Genomic DNA, 22,152 nt, shown 5'->3' with positions numbered 1-22,152 from the left:
ATATATATAATCGTATTTTAACAGCATGATAGGGTCGGAGTATTCGAAGTAACTATTTGCTCAGTTTAATTGATCGAATTATATAAGTATTTAGCTCCAAACGGCCACATACTAAATCTGATTTTGTAGGTACATTTGCACGTATTAGATACCCATCTAGTCATGTATGAGGGGTCTGGCATTCGAAAAAGATGTTTAGTATGTAATTCCGCATCATGCATTCCGTATTCAACACATAGAATTTTAAAATTCTCAAGTTCCGGTGTTTTCTCAAAACCGAACACTTCTTTCTTGAAATTATGGGATTGCAGTGTGCATTAAGATTTACTTGCCTCCGAAATGGAAAAGCTTTATAACATGTCAATTTATGCAATTCCGAAACAAACATTTTGATAATGGATGTGTTTCAGATGCATGACCAATATTACGTTTTGCAAAGCCACGTGGTAACCCATTTTTACAAGTATTTTACTAAGTTTAAACCAAAAGGCAGACACAAGTTAGAATAACCTTAGCAATACACGAAAATAAAGAAATTAGTGGGAATTCGTGCTTTGAACAGTTTGTTTTCTCTAAATATACAGACGTGTCCTCATCGCCGGTCAGCGTAATGAAAATGTCGAACATTTGATAGTAAATTGCCAGATTGCACAGTAGCTTATTTAACGAATATGGCGTAGAGTGCTAAATTTGATGAATAGCACATCCGGCCCGTAACTAACTTCTCAACTTAAAACATAATATTACACTTAAAATACCAGTAATGAGGTATTGATGCATGTCGGAAGTTATTCACAGATACCAACATACTCTTGTAAGTTTAATAATTGCAGTTATATTTATTGACAAATGCCGCTTTAGCCATTGGAGATAATGGAAGAGTAAGTAGCATAAATATTGTTGACAGAGATTGAGGGAGAGACAGAACGTGCATTGAAATATTTTAACGTCTTTAAAAGTAAGAAAGACTAAGAGAGTCATGTCAAAATTCAAGCATGACTAGAAATGCCCCACATTTGGAAAACACTTAAATTAATGTTTTATACCCAAGAGAAATTCTACAACGTAAATCGTCGAAAATTGAAAATAGCTAAAATCTACTTCAGCTTCATACGTTTCAACTATTTTCTGCGGAAAATATTTTAAAGGAGAAGGTTTAAGTGGAGGGAATCACAATTTCTCTATTAAAATTACAGAGGAACTTAATTCGCATTAGTAAATCTATGTATAAAACTAACCAACATTTACACCATAAAAGCGTATCGCATAGATCAGCAGTGTTTGTATGCTCATCTTAAGTATAAGGATTACATCCTGCTACAATTTTGAGATCACAGTGGCTAACAGACTCAACATTCCGATGTCGTAGCACGCTCATTCGTTTACGCGCGCTCAGACTTATAAAGCGGATGAAACTTTAACAGTAAATGTTTTTCTAAGACTTCCACACTGATCCAATTTTGCTTCGCCATTTAGGAAACTATTGATGTTTTCTCTGAATAATTCAGTGTGCTACCTAATTAACAAATAGTGTTTCTTTTATTTAATAATCTTGAGTTTCCAAATTCAAAAGTGCTCAACTTACAAATAATTTTGTTACGCTTTATTAGGTACTTTAATCTTGTTAAAAGTATCTTCATTGGTGATTTAGGTAGCGTTTACAACGCACATGCAAATTATATAAACGTTACCTTCAAGCTATTTTAAAGTTAATCTTCAACTTATTTTCAAGTCATCTTCAACTTATATTCGAGTTACACTTGAATATTTTTCTTCATGTTTCCTTCCCAGATCTTTTCATATTATGTTCACATTACCTTTAAGTTATTTTCATTGATATTATTTATACTTGTTAACATTATAACGCAGCTAGGTCGGTGTTTTCTAGACCTATTCACTTTTCTTTATAAAATGAGCATATTTACGTTTGAAAGAACGGTGTTTCAGCAAATGTGATATTAACATCATCTCAAAACAGGACAATGATCTTGTTGATTATTGGTAACTTATTCGCATTAAACTAAGCAACAAATCATGCGAAATGTTATAATTTCGCTCTTGTCAAACCATGAATGGACCCTAGAGAATATTCAACTTTGACATTAACGTATTCAATAGAGGCTGAACAAATTGTAATTAAATGTTATACACGATATCAATAAATTGTTTTAAGTTAGAGAATAAGCAAACCATCTGCCTTTCTATTTTTATACAATGGTACTTTCTAAAACTTAGTATAACTAACATTAATATGATTGGAGCAAGTGTCAGCAGCTGATATCCTCCCATTAAGTTTCCTCAAATAGCAGCCGTCCTCTCCTCAGTGGCCATACATTTGAGACATTGGATAAAAGAAAGAATATATTGATCGTATGTTTCTTTCATGGCTATATGTCTGAATTCCTGATGCAAGTTACATCATAATCTACTATATTCCACATTAGCCCTCCAACTTACTTTAATATAACTATATATATATATATATATGGACGTACCTTTTCATTCCTGCAATATTGAAAACGGGCTGTAACGTATTCTTCTTATGCATTTAGTAGACAAACGTATGGGTCACATTCCAAAGATACAAATTTATTCCATTACGATTTCATGAAATGGCCATGTGCTACTTTATATGACAAATCTTGACGAAATGCGGTAATGCAAGATGAACATACAGTTCTCATGTGTTTTCTTTATCTTGCGTGCCCGTCAGCTTCTCCTTACTTTTGTAGCCTCAATTTAGTTACTGGCATGAACATACTACTACTACTACTACTACTACTAATTATTATTATTATTATTAGTAGTAGTAGTAGTAGAATCCAGACAAATTTTGAAAAATAAACGTATTGATACTTTTTCTTGTCGTAGTTTAATTTATATCCGGAATGTAAAGATTCCAAATTAAATATAACCTATCCGCATTCCTGATAATGAAACAGGTAAATATCGTACATTAAGTATCCCCACGCTGTCAGCTTTATATTGCGTCCGAATGTGTTCACGTTACATATAGGTGCTAAGTCTTTTTGGGATGTGTTTTTAATACTTCGGCTATTTTGTTCAAACTGTTTAATGTTTACCTTTTCGTTATAATCAGCGGTTGTCATCATTGCGCAAGCCTGTATTTATTATGCATTGCTCTATGCGTCCAAATCATCATTGCGTTGCTCTATGCGTGTTACAATTATTTGCTCTTGATGAAGACTTTATGTCCAAACGGGAGAAAATCCATGCTTTTTTCCTAGATATTTTCCGACTTTTGTGGCAGTATACATTATGTGTACTGTTATCTTTCATTATACTTTATTTTCCATTTTTTTAATTAGGCGCACTTCAAAGCTGAGAGAGAGAGAAAAATATAGAGATAAATATATGTAATGCTACCCATAATAATTTGGCACTTATACTGTTTTTTCAGGTCATCCCCGGCCAGTTTTCCGATTTTACTTCAACAGCCTAAAGAAGGACCAGATTGAGCTTCACTTTGACCCTGGTTTCAATGGAGGTCACAATCAGTCATTTGTCATTGAGTACATGTCCATACTCATTCATGATAGTACTTGGGAAAGTACCAGTATTAACGGCTTGCAGGAAGGAGAAAACCAGTACCGGCTAGCTAATGGTACTTTCTCTGTGAACCTTACCAAACCTTCTCCGGGTCCATATATGTATAGGATGTATTCATGGAATGTGAAAGGCAAAAGTCCATTATCGGACAGTATTCTGATTATCATACCCAGAGGTACCATAGCCACATTCATGCTAATGCATGCTTTTTCTGTTATTGTTGTGCATACAGATAAACGTGTTGCTTAAAAAATGTTGATAAGTTATTTGTCCTTGTTTCCAGCGTAAATTTAACACATAAAGATACATTGCAGGGAAAATTTGTTAAAGCACATTTTGAAAACCCAGGTAACGGTTATTATTTTCTCGCAGAATTTCAACCATCGCACTAGTTATAGTATGACTCCTGGTGCAATCGATACTATCTGTTGGTAGTTTTTATAATTATAGTCATCTTTTCACAGTTATCATAAATATAAGAATTTATAAATGATTTTCAACATGATTATTAACTTTTCAGTATTGTATCCAATTGATTAGTCATGTATACAAAATTGTTAATATAATAAACAACGTATTTACAAAGTATTTTCGGCAAACTTAAACGTTTCAAAACTATTTTGCTACCTACATTTCTAAACCAAAATGTGGAAATTTCCTGTTTGTGTTTTCCAGTATAAATAATTTGTACCAATATGTATTTCAAAACGAAATGTGAAACAGAACTACCCATTTTTATATAATAGTTGAATATAATTTTTACAAAGGTATAAGATAGAAAAACCAGGAAGAAATGGTACTTTAATAAAACTACATAATCGTTTTAATGACGAGGCTTTATGTTCCCTGATTTCCACTGTAGACAAGAATTCTTTCCAAGATAATATTCAAAGACAATGTGTAGTTCACGTGTGTCGCAGAATAGAAACCGAGTGGGTTTTTGGACTAAATGAATAAGAGAAACACAATGTGAGAAAGATGGAAATTTATGAATGAATTAATAGAGAAAAATATATGATGTAAAAATACAATGATTCTCTCACGCTCTCAACATACGATTTACTCAAATCACTCTACACAACATGCACACATCGAAAATAAATCAAAAATATTAAATCAATATGAAGTACAGATCCAAGAGCCCTCATGGACTGCAGATATGCTTCAAACAGTATTTTACACTATAAGAGAGATCCACATAATCTCGAATATGAATTCTATTAAGAGTCAAAAAAATCTTATGAACATAACTAAGATTCAAAATATAATCTTATGAACTCAACTGCGATTCAAAATAATCTAATGAATACAACGAAGATTCAAAATAATGTTAATACATTCGCTTAACTGGAAAAACACGTATTCACCCTAGATAACGTTGTACTATGTACAACGAGAAATAGTCGAATAGTTCTAAGACAAAAACCAAGTTATTTCTTTGCCTAATTATGTGACAACGTGTACCTAAAATTTATTAAAGTAAAATATGCAGCTAGGGCTGATCGCTTGAAAGAGTGAGTTTTGTTATTCTTCATATGACAGTCACGAAGGTTATTTAATAAGTAGATAAAGATTACATTGTATAATCTATATCGGAAAGGATATATTACATGCAGTACAAAGTAAAACATTTAGAACAAACTAAACTTTTAAATAAATACGTGTAGTAAAATGTGCAAATAAGATGCATTAAAGGATGTTACAAGATTAAATATTAGCGAATGTCTTGCAACAAACTGAACATGACATTAGTTTTTTTGAAAAGTGATGTAAATTTCTCAACATGTCAAAGTCATCAAAAATGACTGTCATATTAAAGCGATAATCATCAAGAACATGATCACTATAACTTGAAAGTATTTTAACAGTAACTGTTTAGGTGAATTTCGTTTAGAAGATGTATTCTGTTTTCTGTTTTAATAAGAAAGTCACATTCGTTTAGCCGGGTCTTAATACGTGGAAAAGTTATTCGTAAAGAAATGAAACCATTATGTTTTTCTCTCTTTACGTACATTTATACACGTACAAATCTGTTAAACGTTCCTGAAATAGGATTACAAAATGAAGAACTTGATAGCCAGAGCCATGCTATGCTGTAACATTAATCTTAAAAACACCACTTCAAGTCTTTCTTTTATTAAATCACAGTAGCTGAAGAAGAGACAAATCGAAGTGATCAACTATTTGCAGCCATGCCAATCGTTGTTGGGATGGGAGCAGGAATGGCAATGTTAACTATTGCTTTAGTCGTCGTTATTCTCAGGAAAAAGTCATATGGTATATTCTCTTTTGATCAATGAAGACAGTCTTTCATGGATTGATTAAGATGTAATGTCAGTATCTGAAGAGTTTTTAGATATCGAAATGCATGCATAAATTATATATTTTATGTTTATTTTTCGAGTTTAAAAGAATGAAACAAAATGAAACAAATGGTTTAAAATTCGCCCATATATCAAGGAGTATTTAATACTGTAAGACGCATTTACTGTATAATGTGAAATGAAGATGCAACAAAATTTGATCAGAGAAGAATATGAGAGTTCATATAAAGAACAGGAAATAATAAACGCATTAAGCCGTATGCCACCTGTTATCAGTTCTACAATGTTGAGTGGGTAACCAGACCTGGTTAATTATTATTATTATTATTAATTTTATTATTAATATTATTATTAGTAGTAGTAGTAATAGTAGTAGTATCCATTGGTTAGCTTTAATGAAACTAGGTATTTGCTCCCAGCGTCTTTGCAAACGTTTAGATGGCTTTTAAAATGACTTAGTTTTGGAAAAATAGTATGCAGACTGTAAGAGTAAAGCTGCTTCTTTCCTCTTACTATTCGAGATATTTGTTTAATTACAGGTAGTACGTCTGAAGGAAACAGAGTTTCTAGGTAGCAAAGCATTGCATTTCTGTACATACATTTCCTAGATAGAACCGAATATATGCAAACACAATACCTAGGTAGCACAGCATGTATATTTATGAACACGTATTTCCAAAGTATCACATCATTAGTATTTATATACACACATGCCCCAGGTAGGACAGCATTTCTATTTATATACACATAGGTAAAATGTAGCAATGCATTTGTATTTATATGCACACATGCCCCACGTAGGACAGCATTTCTATTTATACACACATATGACATAGTATCACAACATTTGTGTTTATATACACATATTCCCTAGGTATCATACCATTTTAACCTATATACACATAGGCAAAATGTACGACAGCCTTTGTATTTATATGCACACATGCCCTAGGTAGCACACGATTTATATTTATATGCACACAGGACATAGTATCACAGTAGTTGTATTTATATACACACATGCCCTAGTTAGCACACCATTTATATTTATATGCACATAGGACATAGTATCACAGCAGTTGTATGTAATACACACAGACATTAGATAGCATATCGATGGTATTTATATACACACAGGCCATACGTAGCACGGATTGTATATTTATATATACACAGGCCCTACGTAGCACGGATTTTATATTTATATATACACAGGCCCTACGTAGCACGGATTGTATATTTATATATACACAGGCCCTACGTAGCACGGATTGTATATTTATATATGCACAGGCCCTACGTAGCACGGATTGTATATTTATATATACACAGGCCATACGTAGCACGGATTTTATATTTATATATACACAGGCCCTACGTAGCACGGATTTTATATTTATATATACACAGGCCCTACGTAGCACGGATTTTATATTTATATATACACAGGCCATACGTAGCACGGATTTTATATTTATATATACACAGGCCCTACGTAGCACGGATTTTATATTTATATATACACAGGCCATACGTAGCACGGATTTTATATTTATATATACACAGGCCCTACGTAGCACGGATATTGTATGTATATACCCCCAAGCCTTTGGTAGCTAAGCATTGGTATTTATGTGCACACGTACAGGTAGCAAAGCATTTTTATTTATATACCCACAGGTCCAGGGCACACCATCATTAGCATTTATATGCACACCTGCCTAGGTAGCAGGGCATTAGTATTTATATCCACACAGATCCAAGGTACCACATAATTTGTATTTATTTACACATATTCCCTAAATATCACACCATTGTATATATAAAAAAACAGACTGTCGGAAGCACAGCATTTGTATTTATATCCACACAGGTCCAAGGTAGCACATCATTTATATATATAAACACATATTCCCTAGATATCACAGCAGTGTATTTATATACACAGTCTGTAGGTAGCACAGTATTTCTATTTGTATGCACACAAGCTCTGCATCGCAAAGCATTTATATTTTTGTACGCACAGACCATAAGTAGCACAGAATGTGCACTTACATGCACACAGGCAGATGTATCACAGCATTAGTATTTATATGCACATAAGCCTAGGTATCATGGCTTTTGTATTTATAAACACATAGGCTCTATGTAGCACATCATCGGTATTTATAATCACATATTCCTACGTAGCACATCATTTGTAATTATATGGACACATGCCCTACGTAGCACAGCTTTGATATGTTGTTGGCATCCGTTAGTCTCGAGAGACGATGGAACTGCGCCCATGAGAGAAGTCCCGGTTGGTGGTTGTGCAGCGTCTGCTGTGGCTAAGTACTCCAATGCGGGAGTGGCAGTCCCTGCTGCACTTGCTGCACTTGAAGGTTGCGTCTGGTGTTGGTTGGAGCTGCTACTTCTTCCTCTGCGATCGTCTTTCATCAGCCAGCAAGCGTTGCTTGTCCTCTCCGGCTTTCATACCAGTGATCAGAGCATGTCGCCAGCTTCATCTGTCTTGAGCGAGCTCTTCCCAGGTGTTGACATCGAGATCAAGGGCTTTCATGTCGTGCTTACAGACGTCCTTGAAGCAGAGATGTGGCCGTCCGATCGACCTTTTTCCAGAGTTCCGAATAAAGAATGTCTTTGGGGATCAGTCCGTCGTCCATCCGATGTACATGGTCCAGCCATCTGATGCGGCGTTGGCGGAGGAGTGTGATCATGCTGGGAATCTCGGCACGCTCGAGCACCTCGTTCTTTTTTACTCGATCGCTCCAGGTGATCCCGATTATGCATCGGAAGCATCGCATGTGAAAGACGCTCAGTCTTTTCTCTTGTTAGGTGTACAGAGTCCAGGTTTCACTGACGTACATGAAAGTGCTTAGCGCGCATGCACGGTACACGGTGATCTTAGTGTTCATGGTCAGCATTATATTGTTCCACACTCTCTGCGACAACCTGGAGAGAGTTGTTGATGCCTTTTCAATCGGCTTGTTGAGCTCAGCCTCGAGCGAGAAGTTACTGATGATGGTAAAGCCGAGGTACATGAACTGACTCACCAGCTCAAGTTCATAGTTGTTGATGATGATGCTTGGGGGGTCCGCGTCCTGAACCATCATGCTTGTTTTCTTTAGGCTTATGGGTAACCCTAACACATCGCATGCTTTAGCAAATCGGGCCATCAGGCGCTGAAGCTCAGCTTCTGTGTGGGTGGCTAGAGCAACATCGTCTGCGAAGAGCATGTCCCTGATGGTTACTTCACGCACTTTTCTCTTTGCCTTTTGTCGTGCCAGGTTGAACAGCCTGCCGTCTAATCGTGTGTGCAGGTAAATCCCTTCTGTGGACGTCCAAAAGGCGTGCTTAAGCAGGACTGCGAAGAAGATGCCGAAGAGTGTGGGGGCAAGGACACAGCTATGTTTAACTCCACTGCGGATTATTTATATGCACACAGTCAGATGTAGCCCAGCATTTTCATTCATATACATCCATGTACCCCTAGGTAGAACAGCATTTGTATTTATTTACAGATAGACCCTTGGTAACACATCATTTATATTTATACACTTAATAGCACTGGGCAGCACAATATTGGTATTTATATACACAGGCCAAGGTCATACAGTGTTTACATTTATATGCAAATCGGACATATGTAGCACAGCATTGGAATTTACATGCACACATGCCATAGGTAGCATATCATTGGTATTTATACGCACACAGGCCCTTCGTAGCACATCATTTTTAATTGTATTATGCACACAGGAACTAGGTTGCACAACATCTGTATTTATATACACACAGGCATTTGGTTGCACAGCATCTATATTTATACAAATGCAGTCCCTCGGAAGCACAGTATTATTTATATACACACAATCCATGGTCGCACAGCGTTTGTATTTGTATGCATATAGGCCTTATGTAATACAGCATTTGTGTGTGTATTAACATATTCTTAGGTAGCACATCATTTGTATTAATATGGACACAGGCCCTAGGTAGCATATCTTTTGTACCTATACGGACTCAGGCATTCGGTAGCACTGTATTTTCATTGATATACCGATAGGACCTAGTTTACACCGAATTATATATATATATATATATACCCTAACTTTGGGTAGGGCAGCATTTGTGTGTATATGTACACAGGCACTACGTAGAATAGAAATGTATTGGTACTTACATATATACATGCTCTAGGTAGCAGATAATTTGTATTTATATACACACATGCCTCTGTTTCACATAATTGGCATCTATATACATACAGGCCTAAGGAAACACAGCACTGACGTTTATATATCCACATGCCCTATAATGAACAGCATAGGTATTTATATGCACACATGCCTTAGGTAACACAACATTTGTGTTTATTAGTACACAGGCCTGGGTAGTACAGTATTTGTATTTATATACACATATTCCCTAGATGTCGCATCATTTGTATTTATATACACATATTCCCTAGATGTCACATCATTTGTATTTATATACACACAAACCAAGTTATCAAAGCATTTCTATTTATACAAACACAGGCCATTGTATCACACCATTTGCATTTATATGCAGACAGGCCTAGGTATCACATCATTTATATTTATATGCACGCTTGCAAATTTATGACATCATTTGTATTTATATACACACAAGCCCTAGGTAGCACATCTTTGTTATTTATAGGTGGCACATGATTGATATTTGTCTGCACACATGCTTTTTTTAGCACATAATTAGTATTTATATGCTTATTGGCCGTAGGTAGCAGAACATTGGTATTTATATGCACTCAGGCCCTAGGTAGCATAGCATTCAGGTATGTATATGCAAACAGGCCTGGGTGTCACAGCAATTGTATTTATATCCTCACAGCGACTAGGAAGCACAATATTGGTATTTATATTCATATCGCAATACGTATCACATCATTGTTATTTATATACAAACAGGCCAAGGTGGCACATAATTTGCATTTATATACACAATTGCCCTAGGTACCACACATTTGGTATTTTCATAAAAAACGGGCCCTATGTAGTACTCATTGGTATTTATATACACACAGGCCCTATGTAGCACAGTATTGATATTTATACTAAAACAGGCCAAGGTAGAACAGCATTCGTATTTATATTAAACACATACCCTAGGTACAACATCTTTAGTATTTACATACACAATTTCCCTAGGTAGCACATTATTGGTATTTATAAACACACAGGCCATAGGTAGCACATCATTTATATTTATATGCACACCTCCCCTAATTAACAAAGGTAGAACAGCATTGGTATTTATATACACACAGACCCTAGTTAGCACATCATTGGTACTTATATACACACAGGTCCTAGGAAGCTGAGCACTGGTATTTATATACACACAGGACTTTGTAGCACAGCATGAGTATTTATTTACACACATGCCCTACTTAGCACAGCATTGGTACTTATAAACACACAGGCCCTAGGTAGTACAGCATTTATATTTATACTCACATTGGCCCTACGCAGCACAGAAATTGCACTTATATGCAGACGTGATACCAGAGCCATGGTATTTCTATACAAATATCTCTAGGTAGCAGAGTAGGTAGCGGAGTATTTGTTGTTATATACAAATATCCCTAGCTAGCACAGCACTTGTATTTGTATGCACATAGGGATGGCGAACGAGGTGACGTTTCACCAGGATGGTATCCACTGGTCTCCTCGTTCAGCTAATTTGATTCTAAACAATTGGTTAGATCAAATAGACTCCGGTAAACGGGGTTTTCCCAAGGCCAAGAAGGTAAACCATCGTATATAGGAAAACAGCTAGGGAGAGCGGTCGTTAACCTTAGCAGTAGGAGTTTAGCGCAGGGGGAATACGACTTGCTAAACAAGGGTTTGAAATTCGTTCCCGCACCGAGCTATGTGGATGTTTCGACGCTTAAAGAACCGGTTAGAGAATTTACTAGAAAATTGATCATTACAAACTTTTTTCGTTCGGACGTAAATAGGGAGAAGGAACCCTTCGTGGAGAAAAGTACTTGGTGTCCACCACCTACAACATTTCCATCCACAATTAGACAAATAACCGATAAGGTGATGGTACAAATCTCCAAGATGCGATTTGAAAGAGAAGGACCGAACCTGAACAAGGAAGAAGTAAAAGCTATAAAAACTCTGAAACAAGATCAATCCATCATTATTAGAAAAGCAGATAAAGGTTCGGCAACAGTGGTTATGGATAAGGACGACTACATAAGGGAGATTGAACAACAATTGGCAAACCGAAATAATTACAGAAAGATAGACAATCCAATCTTCCCAGAGACTAGTAAAACTATCACGGAAATTGTCAATCGATTGGTCAAGAATAAATTTATCAGCAAAAAACAAGCGATGTACTTAACACTGCCAGGGAACCCTAGACCTAGACACATTTACACTTTACCGAAAATACATAAAGACCCGGAATCGTGGTGGGTCCCCTTTGAAATTCCACCTGGAAGACCGATAGTATCAGATGTAGGGAGTGAATCCTATAAAATATCAGAATATGTGGATTGGTTTTTAGCTCCGCTAGCATCGAAACATCCATCTTATCTCAGGGATACGAACGACTTTTTAGATAAAATCAGAGGTATCAAAATTCCAAAGGAAAGCCTTCTCGTTACTCTAGACGTGGAAAGCATGTACACCAATATTGACAACAAGGAGGGCTTGAAGGCGGTGAGGAATTGTTTCATGAATAACCCTGACCCGAAGAGACCAGACCATGAAATTTTAGAGTTATTAAAACTGGGATTAGAAAATAACGATTTTGAATTCAATGGCAATTGGTATTTACAAACCTCAGGGACAGCTATGGGTAAAAAGTTCGCCCCTAGTTATGCTAATATCTTTATGGCCAACTGGGAAAAGGAAGTATTTAAGAAATGTCCGTTTCTCCCTTTGGTCTATTTTAGATTCCTAGACGACATTTTTCTCATTTGGACATTTTCAAGGGAAGAGTTTGACAGATTTTTTGGGATTTTAAATAATTTCCATCCCTCGATTAAACTAAAGGCGACTGTAAAGGAAACTTCCATTGATTTTCTGGATACCACTGTTTTTAAAGGGATCGATTTTAGCAAAACGGGGTTCATAGACACTAAAGTCTTTTTTAAGCCCACGGATACTCACCAATTACTGCATAAATTATCTTTCCATCCAAAACACACTTTCAGTGGAATTCTGAAATCACAAATTATCCGATTTCACAGATTATGTACTAGACAGGAAGATTTTCAAAGAGCGACAAATATTCTATTTAGAGCACTTCGGGGAAGGGGTTATTCAAAGCGATTTCTGAGAACAATCAAAATGAACACAATAAGGGATTTTCACTCCTTCACACATACATTCGGAACAACCAAAGCCTGCCGCAGCAAACGTTGCAATACGTGCCCTTTTCTGAAAGAATCAAGACACTTTTCTAGCCATGCCACTCATCAGACGTATGCAATCAAACAAAATTTATCCTGCGATTCGAGAAACGTTATTTACCTAATCTCGTGCCAAAAATGCGGAAAACAATACGTTGGGCAGACCACTCTCACACTGAGAGACCGCTTCACCAGACATAGATTTGACATTAATCACAAAGAAAATAAAGCGGTGGCAAATCATTTGAACGGTACTGACCATTCCCTGAAAGATTGCGCCATCATTCCAATTGAAGCAGTTGGAAGAAAGGAATTCCTAACAAAACGAGAAAACTATTGGATGCAAAAATTAAAAACTCTAAAGCCTTGGGGTCTCAATCAGCACGAGGAAACTGAGGAAGTCGTACCATTTGTGATAACCTTTAACTCCAAAGCAGCCCAGGTGGCTAAATGGATTAGAAAGGGGTACGCTTCTATTCAAGACAAGTATCCTCGAGTCTTTCGAAACAAACTTGTGACAGGATACCGGAGAAATAAAAACCTAAGTGATATACTAATTAGGAATAAAATAAGGAACGCAAGTAATTCTCCCTAGGCCAATGCTTGTAGGAATCTTAGTAATTCCTACCTTATATTCCGTTTTGCCTAGCTAGCACAGCACTTGTATTTGTATGCACATAGGCTGTATGAAGCACAGCATTTCTATGTATATACACAAGGGCCAAGGTAGTACATCATTTGTGTTTATCTGCACACATTCCCGAGTTAGCACAACATTGTTATTTATATGCACACATGACTTGGTATCACAGCGTTTGTAGTTATATGAACAATGGCACTAGATATCACAACATTGTGTTATTTAGATACACATATTCCCTAGGTAACAGGGCATTTATGATTGTATAGAGACAGGCCCTAGGAAGCTAACCATTATTATTTATATGCACAAATGCATAGGAAGCACATCATTTATCGTTATATTCTCATAATCTTTTTGTATTTGTATATGCGTAGGCCCTATGTAGTCCATCAATTGTTGTTATATACACACAAGCTTAGGTAACACAGAATTGGAATTTATATACACACAGGCCGTAAGTAACACAGCATTGGTACAGATATACACACAGGCCATAGATAGCACGTCCTTTGTATTTATTTACACGTAAGACATATTCATCACATCATTTGTATTTGTACACACTCAGGCCGTAGGTATCACATCATTTGTGTTTATATACGAATAGCATTGAGATATGAAATCATTTGTATTTATATAAACACAAACCCTAGGTTACACATAATTTGTATTTATATGCACATATTCCCTAGATAACACAGAATGTTTATTTATATACACACAGGCCATGGGTAGCACAAGATTTGTATGTATATACACATACGATATGGTTTAGCAGCATTATTATTTATATAAACATTGGTCTAGGTAGCATACCATTTGTATTCATATACACATATTCCCTATATATCACATCATTTGTCATTATATACACATATACCCTGTCTAGCACTGCATTGTTTTTTATATACACTCAGGTCATATAAAGCACAGCATTTGTGTTTATATATGCATAGCCCCGAAGGTATCGTATCATTTATATTTATTTACACACAGGCCCTAGGCTACACACCACTTGTTGTTATATGCCCAATGCCATAAGTAGCACAGCATTTCTAGTTATATTCACATAGAACGTAGGTGCCAAAGCATTTGTATTTTTGTTTTAAAAACCGGCCCTCTCTATATTATATCATTTGTATTTATATACACACATGCATATGTATTACAACATTCATATTTATATACACATATTCCCTAGCTATCACATGAATATATTACACATATTCCATATTCCCTAGAGAACACAACATTCGTATTTTTATACACGCAGGCCATCGTTGTGCACCATTATTATTTGTATAAACACTGGTCTAGGTAACAATCATTCGTATTTGTATACACATATTCCCTTGATATCACATCATTTGTATTGATATACACACAGACCTAGGTGTCACAGTATTTGTATTCATATACACTCAGGCGCTTAGTAGCATTAAATTGGTATTTAAATACAAACATGCACATGGCAGCACGGCATTTGTACTTATATGCACACTGACCCTACGTAGCAAAGCATGTGTTTTTATATGCACAAAGGGCCTAGGTTTCACAGCAATAGTATTTACATACTCATAGGCCCTAGGCAGCATATCATTTGTATGTATATGCTCACTGTCTCTAGGTAGCACATCAATGATATTTATATGCACATAGGCCCAAGCTAGAGCATCATTTGTATTTATATGCACACAGGCACTATCGAACACATTATTGGTATGTATATGCACACAGGTCTTAGGTAGCACAGAGATTGGTGTTTCTATTCACCCAGTCCATAGGAAGCAGATCATTGGTATTTACATGCCCAAAGGAACTAGGTAGCTAAACATTGGTATTGATATTCACACAATCCCTAGGTAGCACATCATGTGTACTTATATGCCCTCAAGCCTTAGGTAGCACAGCGTTGGTAATTATACGGACACATGTCATAGGTAGCATATTATTGGCATTTATGAGCACATAGACCTGGGTATCACAACATTTGTATTTATATTCACACATGCATTGGTAGCACAACATTTGTATTTATATGCTCACAGGCCCTTCGTAGCAAAGCATTTATATGTATAGACACACAGGCTCTAGGAAACACAATATTTGTATTTACAAACAAACAAGCCAAGGGCGCACAACATTTGTATTTATATGCACGTAGGTCCTCTGCATCAAAACATTGGTATTTTTAATCACATATTCGTAGATAGCACATCATTTGTATTTATATGGACACAGGCCCTAGGTAACACAGAAACAATATTTATATGGATACAGGCCTTTGGTAGCACAGTATTTGCATTTATATAAACCTTGGACCAAGGTAGCACAGCATTGGCATTGCTATATACACAGGCCCTATGTAGCATATCATTGATATGTATACGCACACAGGCAATATATACCATAGCATTTTTATTTATATACACATAGTACCTATGGAACAGGACATTTATATATGTATACACACAAGCCCTAGGAAGCACACCATTATTATTTATATGCACACAGGCCTAGGAAGCACGCAATTTGTATTTATATATGTACACACGAAATAGGTAGCACATCATTTGTATTTGTATGCAAATAGGTCCTAGGTTGCAAAACATTTGTATTTATATAAACATAGTCTTTTAGTAACAATTCATATGTGTTTATACACACACAGGAAGGAGGAAGCACAATAATGGTAATTATTTACACACAGGCATAGGTAGCATAGCATTGGTATTTATATACACACAGTCCCTAGGTATCACGTCATTTCTATTAATATTGACACAGGCCATAGGAAGCACAGCATTTGCATTTATACGCACACAGGTTCTAGGTAGCAGACTATTTGCATTTATGTACACATAGTATATAGGTAGCACATGATTGGTATTTATATACACACACTTGCCATATGTAGCAAAGCATTTGGATTTATATGGTCACAGGCCCTAGGTAATAAAACATTGGCGTTTGTATGCACCCATGCCCTATTTATGACAGTATTTGTATTTATATTCACACAGTCCCCAGTTAGCACATCATTGGAATGGTATAAGTACTAAGTAGCTTAGGTAGCACAACATTGGCATTTATATGCACACATGCCCTAGGTAACACAGCATTGGTACTTACATACACACAGTCCTTAAGTAGCACGGCATTATTATTTGTATACACAAAGGCCCATGGAAACACGGTATTTGTGTTTATATACACACACGCCATAGGTAGCAGAGCAATTATATTTATATACACAGATGACATTTCTATCTCAGCATTTGTAATTATATAAACACAGTCCTTAGATGGCACATTATTTGTACGTATATAAACACAGGCCCTAGGTGTCACATCATTTGTATTTATATACAAACGGACCCAAGGTAGCACAGCATTTGTATGCATAGGTACATAGGGTCTAGGTTTCACAGCGTTTATATATATATATATATATATATATATATATATATATATATATATATATATATATATATATATACTCATATATATGATCACATGCCCAAGCACATAATTGGTATTTATATTCACACAGTCCATAGGTAGCACGTCATTTGTATTTATATGCACACAGGCCCTTGGTATCATAACATTTGTATTTACATGATCACAAGCCGTAGGTAGCAAAACATTGTATTTATGTTCACACAGCCCCTTGGTAGCACAACATTTGTATTTGTATGCACCAAGCTCCTGCATAACATATACCTGGTATTTATATTCACCTAGTCCATAGGTAGCACATCATTGGTATTTATATTCACCTAGTCCATAGGTAGCACATCATTGGTATTTATATTCACCTAGTCCATAGGTAGCACGTCATTGGTATTTATATTCACCTAGTCCATAGGTAGCACGTCATTGGTATTTATATTCACCTAGTCCATAGGTAGCACGTCATTGGTATTTATATTCACCTAGTCCATAGGTAGCACGTCATTGGTATTTATATTCACCCAGTCCATAGGTAGCACGCCATTGGTATTTATATTCACCAAGTCCATAGGTAGCACGTCATTGGTATTTATATTCACCAAGTCCATAGGTAGCACGTCATTGGTATTTATATTCACCCAGTCCATAGGTAGCACATCACTGGTATTTATTTTCACCCAGTCCATAGGTAGCACGTCATTTGTATTTATATGCACATTTTAACTAGGTAGCACACCATTTGTATTTATATGCACATTGTCCTGGGTATTTGTATTTATGTGCACACATGCCCTATGTATCACATCATTTATTTGTATATACACACAGGCACATGGAAGCACATCAATGGTATTTATATACACACATCCCCTAGGTTGCACAGCACTGTATTCATATGCACACATGCCCTAGTTGAATGGCATTTGTATTTAGATACACGAAGGCCCTTGGAAGCAATGCATTGGTATTTACATACACACATGCGCAAGGAGGCACATAATTGGTATGTATATGCACACAGGCCCTACTAAGCACAACATTAGTATATATATACAAATAGTCCCTTTGTCACACTGCATATACATGTATATACACACCATTATTGGTATATGCACACAGGCCCTACTAAGCACAGCATTGATATTTATATACACATAGGCCCTAGATAACACAGCACTTGTATTTATATGCACAATGGTCCTAGGTAGCACGTCATTTACATTTATATACATATAGGCCCTAGGTATCACAGTATTTGTATTTATATACGCATCGACAAATTTCCTAATTCGGACTAGGAAAGGACGTTGGTGTCGCTTTTGATGTGAAATAAGCGTACATAAGATGTATGTGAGTTCTAAAATTATGTCATGGTTGCTTACATTAGTAGATATGAGAAAGTTGCATACAGTTTTATTAGAATGACCATTGTTTACTGAGGTATTTCAATTTGTGGTTTCTAGAAGGCATGCCATCCGCACACACTGGTACATTGAAACAAGCCTAATTCACAATATCCAATTATAATACGTTTACATTTTGGTCATTATTTGAGACTAAAGTCAATGAACCATAATCATGTATCATATTCCCTAAAGACCAGTTTGTTAAAATGTTTGAACCAAATCAACAAATGTATGTTATATCTGAAGGTGATGTGCATACAATTTCTTCTTTTGGTCTGTAAGTTCGGCTAATTAAAAGATTATCTGCGTACATTTTATTCAGAATGTCATCTTAAAAATTAAATTATAAATTTGACTCATGCTTTTCGAATCGCTTTTTTTTCCACGTGTGTAATCAATTTAATATTTGCGTTTCTTTCTTTGTTAGATACGAAGGACTTAGATTGGTTCCAACAGGGATGGTCAACGAAATGCCTGCAGAGTATGATAGTATACGGGAGGATGACAATCCTTATATTGAAATGCACGGTACGCCAATAAATCAAGTGTTTTGTACACTAAAGTGAAACAATTATTTTAGAGGATACTATTTTTTTTATTTGAACGTGCATATATAACTATTAAGTTAGAATTCGTGTCAAAACTGTATATAAAAATATATAAGATTCTTCACCAATATAAAAATGCACTTATTAATTTCCATGTAGGCGACATTTTATTTTTTTGTATTACTGTACTTTCAGACCACTCTGCCGAGAATAACGAAATTAATCTGAGGTAACAAAACTACTTATACGTAATAAACGAATAATAGATGGACGACCTGAAAGAATAATATATAAACACTGCTTAGTATCAATATATAAAAAAAAAAAAATAATAAGAAAGAAAGATAAGATAAATTGGAATATATATATATATATATATATATATATATATATATATATATATATATATATGTACTTCTTTGTAAACGAAAAAAGAGAGTTAAAACTTCAAAATCTACACTACAATTCATGAAAGCTTTATCTTATACGGTACCAGTTAAAACGGAGCAAAACGATCTTTGAAGGAATCAAATCTACACAGGTAAACACAATAGAAAGTGATGTGATAAACTGGGCAAAAGTCACTTGATCGGATGGGAATATTTAAGTTTTACATGTGTACTTGACTGAGAGGTAATACGTTTTTATGTAATAAGCAGGTTGTTTACTTGCGCTCGTGTTTAAGACCAAGCTTTGATGATGACCTTAGCAGCAGAAGGGGGTCCATCGATCCCAAACAAGTGGCGACGACTGGGGGTGGGTGGGTGCGCAATTAAGGCTTCAGTTTAGAATCTGAGGCAAAAAGATGCTACCTTTAGCCAAGCAATTTTGACTTATTAATTATCCGAAGACCGATCCGAAGCTTATATGTAGCTGCTTGGTTCCTATCAGTGAAGGGGCAGTGGGAACTGAGCCCACAAAACGGCTTCGACCATGAAAGGGAGGAAGACATTTCTACCTGCGAAAAATGCACAGCCAGACACGTGTCTTGGGGATGTCTAAATTGTGAGTCGAACTGGAATTCCGGCAATTCAATGTAAATGAAAAGAGTTACGTTACATTACAAGATATAATGAAATTTTATTTTCTGATTAAAAACTTTGAATGACCTGAAATAGTTATATCTGCATTGAATTGGGATGACTAAGATATATTTTGTAGCAGATAAGATAGATTTAATTCGTTTCTTTCTCTTGTTTCAAGACAGGTTCATCTAACAGGTTGTGGTGGTTTTTTACTGTATTTGCCAGCTTTTCATCGTATTGTATTTTCTCCCATTGTGATACCTTGCATAATTTTTAGATTATGATTTTTGTATTTATTTCACTTTGTCTAAATACGACATTATTATATTTTACATATCTCTCGATGTAATATAGTGTCTCCATTATTTTGAAATTATCGCCATCGTTAATTATCTCAGAATATAGTTTCAGCACGCGATATTTTCGTCCACCACAGGAAACACAGTTATCCGTTTTTACACACACACCCCATCACACATAACAGACACGGTTTCAGGACGGTACTGCCAAGTCTGATATTTATCATATTGCAATAAATTTGGAGTAAGTGCACTTGGCCATAGCACACCATTTTAAGGAATTCTTAGAATTGTGTGATTACTTGTCTGATTATTGGAATTCGTGCAATGTAAATATTTCTTAGCCCGAAATATTTAGCTCATTATTAGAAGCAAAGGACATGGAATGAACTGTTAGGGAGTTTTCATGATGCCGTGATTCACTAGTAGTGAATTCATGACCAAACCGAATGAATTTCCTTTGATTACCATAGTCCCTATTACAATCTAGTGGTGCACATTGGCGGTGTGACTGCAGTGGCAGCATTTGCGGCAGGAAACTGGTAAATTACACAGAATAATAAATTTAAAGGGACTCAGCAGATACCCTTTATGTCGCATTGTAGCAAATGTGAAGTAATTCTGGTGAAATGTGGCTGGAAACCATAGTTTTACTGGCCTATGGTGGCGCAGTTAAAATAGTTCACTACGTTATGGGATATTTTTATAGTTTCTACGGCGTGAACTGCTGACGATAAGGAAACTTAACGCATTTGTGCAGTTGATAGATATTTGGCAAGTTGTGAGATCTGTGGTCTTGCATTGATAGCGTAAAATTTATTTCTAGAACGGACACATTGGGCTTTCTAATTTACAGCTGAAGTTGTATGGAAGTCTTTGGAAATGTGGAGTAAACTTATGACTTTAAGCGGGAATCGCGCCTGGGTTTGACACCACTCAGTAAAGTAAAAAAAAAAATGGAAGAAGTCATGTTATATTTAAGAAAGTATATATCATACTACAGAAATGACTTTTTTTACAGCGGCAAGGCGGCTGAGAGAAAGGTATTCTAGTCTAACCGGGATAAAACAAGATTTCCCAACGACAAAAATCGCACTTAATTAATTTACTTAAAGAGATAAAATCATTGTCAACCGCGACGCACCCGAGAAAGCAGGGACAAATGTTTGTAACAGGAATCAAAATGATTATCTATACACAATACACCACTAAATTTGACTTCGACTGATTTCCACGTGGAAAAAAATGTTCACATTTGAGCTAAAATTACACGAATTTATCAGAATGACCAGACTTCAGTTTCATCAAGATGGTGCGTCTCATGTTTCTTCTACATTTAGGATAGACGGCGATGGTGTTTTCACCATGAACGATACACGAGCAGCGACTATTATTAATTATCTTGTGGAGGACAGAAAGTACCTATTTGGAATAAAATTTATTGTCCAATATGTTAGCCAAGATGAT

At 35.8% G+C, this 22,152-nt stretch overlaps 1 protein-coding gene across 1 annotated transcript in view; it reads left to right on the top strand.

The window, feature by feature from the left end:
* The window catches only part of LOC149795962 (uncharacterized), a 75,695-nt gene that overhangs the window by 24,841 nt on the left and 28,702 nt on the right, over positions 1 to 22,152 (top strand). The window contains exons 8-12 of the mRNA XM_089963902.1: positions 3,422 to 3,745; positions 5,719 to 5,847; positions 6,434 to 6,464; positions 19,241 to 19,341; positions 19,557 to 19,590. Of these exons, the coding sequence (XP_089820028.1) occupies positions 3,422 to 3,745; positions 5,719 to 5,847; positions 6,434 to 6,464; positions 19,241 to 19,341; positions 19,557 to 19,590 (619 nt within the window). The remainder of the gene's footprint in view (positions 1 to 3,421; positions 3,746 to 5,718; positions 5,848 to 6,433; positions 6,465 to 19,240; positions 19,342 to 19,556; positions 19,591 to 22,152) is intronic.

This window comes from Sinohyriopsis cumingii, chromosome 7, assembly GCF_028554795.1.
Source record: "Sinohyriopsis cumingii isolate HCF-2022 chromosome 7, ASM2855479v2, whole genome shotgun sequence".
NCBI lineage: Eukaryota > Metazoa > Mollusca > Bivalvia > Unionida > Unionidae > Sinohyriopsis > Sinohyriopsis cumingii.
This window is presented reverse-complemented; position numbering and strand designations above follow the sequence as displayed.